We start from the raw sequence: 7,500 nt of genomic DNA, 5'->3' as shown, positions 1-7,500 counted from the left end.
TTGGGAGGAATAACTCTACAACGCCTTGAAATTAACAAACCTCGAGGATGATATATTCTTTTTCATAAGAATGTGAGGGATTATCGTGCAAGTGTTCCTTCAAATTGTTGCATTTTCTTTCCAAAATGATGGGTCTGGCCGGCCAGGTCTGACAAAAGGAAGGCGCCCTTAGACTGACCGAGTAATTAAAAATGAAATCGTGGTTTAGCTGCGTCGAAATAAATAATCGACGGGAAAAGTAATGATTGTATGTACTGGCGATTAAAACGACAAAGGTAACGAAGAGCATTGATAAAATGTTGCTTCTCGATTTGTCCTTGTCAAGTCGAGATCCACAGTTGAGAATTTCACTCAAGTCAGATCAAGACGTTTGCCTGATGGCATAGAGACTTGTTGAGAGTGGTAACAGAGATTAGATACTCCATGACTTTTAGACAGAAGCACAAAATTGTCTTAGATTCCTTTTGGAAGAGAAAGACCCTTCAAAGTTCCCCTCTCTGGCATCTGAGTTAAACAAAGGCGAAAGCAAAGCGCAAAAGGTGACATTTTACCTTTGGGATACACGCTTAAGCGTGTTTCCCATATTAAAAGTAAGTGTGTTAGTATTAGCATACTTTTCATTACCTCGCAGCTTTTCTCAAATGTTGTTGCTCTGTAAACTCATTTTTTGGACAAAAAATATAAAACCCGAAAATCAACAGCCAGATGAGTCGCTGCAATAAAGATCCTGAGTCACGTCTGAACGTGGTACGAAAGTCATTTTCAATTAACGTGTAATAGCCACTTGCACCGTACAGAATAGCTCTGTTATCTTCCATTGTTAAAGTTTTAATTCTCATATGTGTCTTCTGAGTAAAATAAACGTTAACCAATTTCAGTAACAAGATATTTGCTGACAGCTTGAAGGCAGACTTTAACGTCTTTTCATGACGTGTGCCTGTGCCATAAAACAAACATTAAATTATTCCTTTTGAACTTCACAATACACCTGTTTTGTTCCATGCAAGAATTGGAATTGGAATTAGAATTGGAATTCTATGCGGTAAACGTATGATATAGTATGGAAACTGATTGCGGTCTCTTGTAAAATCAAAATAGAATAATCCAATAAAATTTGGTTTTAATTTCCAAGTGTAAATAAGAAGGTTATGCCATTCGCGCTTGTTCCATATGAAGTTGGTTATAGCCAACTCGGCGCTAGGCGTCTCATTAGCTATGTACTATCTGATATCCAATGCTCGCTCATGGAATAATTGTTAAATATTGGAAACGCGGGTTATATATGAAACTCTGAGGGAGAAGTGATCCTTTCATCTATAACCCGCACTTAAAATATATACGTTTATTTCAGATTATATTTACTTGACTACTAAGTCCTCATTGGCAAAGAATGAATACAGATCAGCTAGATTAAACTCGGCGCGGCAATTTTGTGTTATTATGACGCGGCTACTTTCAAGTACAAATAACTTTTAGAAATAGGGCATTTGTATACGGTGCATGAACATTCATTAATTGCTATTTTTTGGCCAAAACTTTTATGATGTTATTCAAGCTTATGAATGACACGGAATATGTATCTGAACTGCGGAAATTGAAAAAACATACACCTTATTTCAAAATGGCCCCCATTTCCCTGCAAATTAGCCCTTTTGACCTCGCTTTCAAAAGTAAATTTAAAATAACATTTAATGTTAATGAGGCCAAAAGGGCCAATTTCCAATCAAACAAATGAATACAAAATGGTGGCCATTTTGGAATAAGATGTATGACAGCTGAAATTCATCGCATGATTCTTTGGCATTCATTGGTTCACCGGCTCTTACGGGATATAACTCGAACTCATAAGTGACCAACCTCCGGCCAGTTAGCTTGGTAGCTTAGTTGACAGAGCTGTGTGTTCAAATCCCGTTCAAGCCTGGGGAGATTTCTGTTTTTCTTCGCTACTGTTGAAGTTGCTCGACGAACTGCGATGATCTCTAACTCTCGCTTAAATCAATCTCGACCCCAGAGCTCTTCTCTTGACTGAGGGAGAGAAGAGCACTGGGGAACCCTGAAACAAAGTGCCCTTTCATTGGTTTTCGTGAAGAACAATCAAAAGCGTCTCTAATTGGTGCATTCATGTTAGCTCGAAGAGTGAGCGGGCACCGTAAGGTTCAAAAAGCCATTTTTGGTTCTAAGAACCCTACGGCGCCTGTCCTCCTACATAGAGTGTGTGACGAGAAGAATGGTATTGAATGAGAAATGGGGTGAAATATTGATTTTAATAACAGTGTATAACACTGAATGTTTTTGTAAATTAAATAAAACGACGTTGAAACGCTTTCTTGTGATCCATGTTTTCTGTTCCTTTTTTGATGTGCTCTAGTATGTACCATGCACTGGTATGTACAGTCAGACAATACAATATGCGGCATAAAATTGCTTATGGGTTTTACCCTCAGCACACCGGACATCCCTCACCCCTCTAAACCGGCCATTTCCTACGGTCCCAATGGTGTCCGGTTTAGAGGGTTCCACTGTATAATTCAACCTGTGGACAATGTATGTATGTATGTAAATCTTTATTTAAACACGGAAAATCATCAGTTAAGCTTAAGTTAAAAACTAAAACTAATTACAACTGCTTTACATGATTGCCGTGAATCCGATACATCAGCTACCTTCTTGATATTTCGCTTAAAATGCTCAACGGATGCAGCATTTTTTAAGTTTTTGGGCAAGTTATTCCATAGCATGGCCCCACTGTAAGAGAAGCTTCGTTTAAAATAATTGGTGCTTGGTTTGGACAGGGTCAGCCTTCCCTCAGAGTTTCTTAAGTTGTAAGCAGAGTGACGCTGAGAGAAAAGACTTTGTAGATAATCCGGAGCAAGGTCATTCATGGTTTTATACATCATTAAGGCTTTTTGTTTCTTTCGGCGAAAAGATAGCCTCTCCCAGCTGAGGGTGGAAAGAAGGTGGTTTGAGCTCGCATCAAAGGGTGATTTAGTAATAACTCTGGCTCCGCGATTCTGTAATTTTTGGAGCTTATCACTCAAGTAACCACTCAAACAGTCCCAGACGGGGCTGCAGTAATCAAAATGAGGCATAATAAGGTGTTATAAATTAGAATTGCAGTTTCTTTGGATATAAACGGCCGCACACGTTTTAGGACGCCTATAGCTGAAGAGACTTTCTTGCAAATCTCTTCAACGTGTTTACCCCAAGAGAGGTGAGCATCTATGGGAAGACCCAAGGATTTGGTATGAACGACTCTCTTGATAATTTGGTCATCAATTCTGATTACTACATCGTCACATTGGGCAGATAGCCTTTGTCTTGATCCAATAATCATTAGCTCAGTTTTAGCAACATTTAGACTGAGCTTGTTAGCTTTCAGCCAACTGCTAAGGTTATTTAATTCAGGGGTTAGAGCTAGCTTAAGTTCTGTTAACGTTTTCGCAGATAACGTAAGGTTGGTGTCGAGGGTTTTGGATGATGATCGCCCCTGCCTCTTAAGAGAAGAAACTTTTACAAGTCGCCAAAACATTGTTAATAAATAATTAAAATTGTGTTATTGAAGCATTTTCTCGAGACAAGGGCAGTAACTCAAAGCTAAGACAGTTACTATATATTCCTTTTAAAATTGTTTACGCAGGAAACCAAGAAAAACTCCAAAGAGTTTGGTAGTCCATTTTATTTTGGAATTTTCGACGGTTTCTGGTGGGCCTTCGTTACCATGTCAACCGTTGGGTAAGGCAACAACAGCAACAACAATCTTTATTGTGCTATTCATACAACAGAAAGTGTAAGGTAATTAAAAGAAATATTTGCGAAGAAAAGAGAGCAAAGCTACTCAGAAATAGTAAAAGATAATCAAACTGAGTCTCTGGGTCATGCGCAAAACACTGATCTTGCTCGCTGACCGCTGGCGGGGTCAAAATATGTCTTTTTTCCCCGAAATCACTGTAAACTTTGACGTACATTGTAGATCTCTAGATGTTTTCGTTGACTTGCTGAGAAGAAGGAAATTAATGGTATTCATTTTCAATTAAAAATGATCGAGAGTTCCGAAAAACAAGATTCTAATTTCCCAGGCAAAATAGTCTTCCACAATCAAAGTTATAAGTCGTTGGAACACCCACACCGTGCAATGTTGGATAGCGCAATGCACCCAAACTAACTGTTCAGTACGTTTTAGTTTCTAAACAACTTACAATGAAAGGTGGAAAAGGGAGGGATGCTCGATTAATTCCATCAGTTTACCAACAATGTGTCACTGATTGCAGCCCTCCAGACCTGATTGTTTTGAGATGGAATCTCTCTTTTGTTGAGGCCAATACGTTATCAGCCGAATTCTTGAAGCAGTGGGTAGGGTTAGAGGGGGAGAAATCTTGTGAGAAGGTCTTTCTCACTGTAGAAATAATTCAGATTGCTCTTACAGATATGGCGACAAGACTCCGAAGACACTGATGGCGCGGATGTTCTCTGTAATATGGATAATGATTGGGATCACTCTTTGTTCAATGCTGACTGCCACCCTGTCCAGCGCTTTCACAAACGTAACAGTGGATTACTATGGAGTTCTTTCTGAGAGGAAGGTACAAATATGAACGAGAGCACTGTTTAGTAACACCAGAAATATGTCTTGCCGTAATCTTCCTTGCTTTTATTCAACTAGCAGATCTTTTTACGCTCAGTCCCTCCAGCCAGAGAAAAAACAAACAAAAAATCACAAACGGAAAGTAAAAACATAAACAAGAAAAGGAAACACAAGCGCTCGAGGGAAAATGGCCGTGCGAAACTAAACTTGCAGTGAGATGCAGACGAATGTTTGGAGTCAAATTTTCAGCGCGGTATTCCTATATTGGGCGAAAACAGGTTGCTTCATGTTCATCTTCTATTTTCGGTTTTCACAAGACGCCACCGCAGCCATATTTGTCAGCTCCTACACAACAACTTGGCCGTTCCGAAATTCAGCAGGGAACTGGGGCGAGTTTCAAATTTTAACTAATTGATGATGAACTGACACCACCGCCACCACATGAAAGATCGTGTTAAGATTGGTCATTTGACCAAGTATGATGCTTTATGGGTGAACCAAGTTATGAACCTTGAAATACGGTTCAAAATCCATACAAACGTCTCTAATTTTGACAAAGCGTCCCCCAAAACCATATAAACTCTAATTTTTTTTAGCAGTTTAGTGACAACTGTAAAATCCCGTCATGTACCTACACTTTGAAAGAAGCTGCGATAAAAATCGCTATGTTTGCCCATTTTAAAGAGTATCACGGAAATCATAAAAAAAGTTAAGAGTTTATATGGTTTTGTGGGACGCTGTATCAAAATTAGAGACGCCTGTATGGATTTTGAACCATGTTTCAAGGTCCACAACTTGGTTTCTGTTCACCCTAAAAGCACCATACTTGGCCAAATGACCAATCTCAACGTGATCTTTCATGTGGTAGTGTCAGTTTATCGATTCGTTAAAATTTGAAACTCGCTCCAGTTCCCTGCTGAATTTCGGAACCGGGCTACTGCATTTTTGTCAAAAGTCAAACCAAAAATACACTGCAATAAAAAAGCGCGCAACTCTACTGACAGACAAGGGAGTGTCTGCAGTCTGCTAAACTCTTTTATTTGATTCGCAGGTCGGAGTGGTAAAAGATGGCATTGCTCTTCAGAAAGCAGTAAACCTTGGCGCCAACGTAAAAGGTTTTTATTCATTGAGCCTTGAGTTATTTGTTTTTTTCAGTCATCCATTTGAACCATCATTTATTTTGTATTCCTTCGTACTTCATTCCTCTGTTAGTCCTATATCCTTTCAGTGTTTATTAGTCAGGCTGCCATTTTTCTTATCATTTAAGATTTCTTTTGAATCTTTTCCAACTGCCATTAGTCTTCGAAGACCTTGATGAAGTACACAATGCCTTGGTCAACAAATCTGTAGACGCAATTTTGGAGGAGTTGTTTACGGCAACAGAATACTTCGAACTACACTACGAAAATCCATCGCTTTCTGTCGTTCATTTTTATGAAGAGAAGCATGGATATGGAATCGCAATCAAGTCCCAGTATGTTAAGGATGGTTTTGGAAAATTCTGGAATTGCATGTCATTTGTCGCCTCATTCATCGGTAATGACAAATATGAATTCCTCAAGGGACACATTCAGAGAGCTAAGGTGAGGAAATAAAAATTTTAAAATTAATACATTTGCAATCTGCTAACTCAAAGTCATGCTATGAGGTATCTGAAGCAGTCCAATTGCACTCAATCACTCGATCACTCCATTCTAGCCTGTTCCAGGCTCCCAGATATTAGGCAAAACGAAAACAACTACGTGTGAAAAGCGAGTCGACCCAAGCCCCTATTCATTTTTCGCACGCATTTTTTCTCTTTCCCGACTCTCTGGGAACCTGGAACAGGCTAACTCCAATCCAAACATTTTTCCTGTACGTCCCATGCTAAGTTCAACTCGTTTGTCTCAGAGTCGTTATGGGCCGATCTTTGGAAGGTTTCAGGGGGTAGTAGAGAGAAGGTGGTCCTCCTGGAGATTTTCATGTAATGGCATCGATTTTTTGTGAATGAAAAATAAGCCTAATAGGAATGGAAAACTAATAGCATAAGAGAGATAGCGTCCGCAAAATGAACGTGGAATTCTTAAAAAGCGACGAAAAAGTACGAAGTACGAAGTGACGATCAAATAATCGCCGAATATTAAGAACAAGAGGCTCTAAGTAGCCTATACTCATGCGCTGCCACGTTATTTGTACTTTTGTTGACAGTTTAATAATAATAATAATAATAATAATAATAATAATAACTTACACCACAAAAAAAGGTATATAGGTGTTACAAGAATCTATTTGAGAGAAGTTGCTCTTTATCGTGTGAGTTCATTAACCTATCCTTTTCATCTTTATTTGAAAGAGTCTGTTTTTTTCGATGGGTCCATAGACCTGTACTATTCAAAACAAGGAAGTTCTTATTTTTTTCTCTGGGTCCATTGGGCTGTAAATTTCCCTTCTCTTTCTTCCAGTTTGCTGCAATTTCTGAAGTAGATTTATGCTTTCTTATTATTTGTTTCCTTTTTATATTTGATAATTCACATAAACATCTAAGAAATGCAACCTCATAGTTTGTTTCAAAACAATTAAATTACTTTGAATAATAGAACAAAAGAGATCAATAACAGAATCTACATTTGAAAATACTTTTGTTGCATTTTTTGGTTCAGAACCATTGTATACAAAAACGTGGTAACTCATCTTTTGCTTTGCATACCACTGAAAAACACAACTAATGTAGTAGCTAGAAATTCATATCCAATAGCCTGTGCTGATTTCCTTATATTCCAAAATGTCAGTTTTAAGCTGTTGTTTACTGGGAACCACATTACAAGATAAATTTCCCTGACGTCTTGCTCTATGAATAACTTTAACATGGCCAATGGCCTACGTCTAATTTCTTTAGAAAATCAGAAATAAAAACATATTTTGCTGGAGTAACATTTCTG

General features: G+C 38.4%; 1 protein-coding gene across 1 annotated transcript in view; it reads left to right on the top strand.

Moving 5' to 3' along the window:
• LOC138040635 (uncharacterized) overlaps nucleotides 1-7,500 on the top strand; it is a 29,367-nt gene that overhangs the window by 9,681 nt on the left and 12,186 nt on the right. Inside the window, exons 2-5 of the mRNA XM_068886324.1 lie at nucleotides 3,638-3,732; nucleotides 4,424-4,580; nucleotides 5,634-5,697; nucleotides 5,882-6,165. Of these exons, the coding sequence (XP_068742425.1) occupies nucleotides 3,638-3,732; nucleotides 4,424-4,580; nucleotides 5,634-5,697; nucleotides 5,882-6,165 (600 nt within the window). The remainder of the gene's footprint in view (nucleotides 1-3,637; nucleotides 3,733-4,423; nucleotides 4,581-5,633; nucleotides 5,698-5,881; nucleotides 6,166-7,500) is intronic.

This window comes from Montipora capricornis, chromosome 3, assembly GCF_036669925.1.
Source record: "Montipora capricornis isolate CH-2021 chromosome 3, ASM3666992v2, whole genome shotgun sequence".
Lineage (NCBI taxonomy): Eukaryota > Metazoa > Cnidaria > Anthozoa > Scleractinia > Acroporidae > Montipora > Montipora capricornis.
The sequence above is the reverse complement of the archived record's forward strand: the minus strand, read 5'-3'. Positions and strand labels throughout refer to the sequence as shown.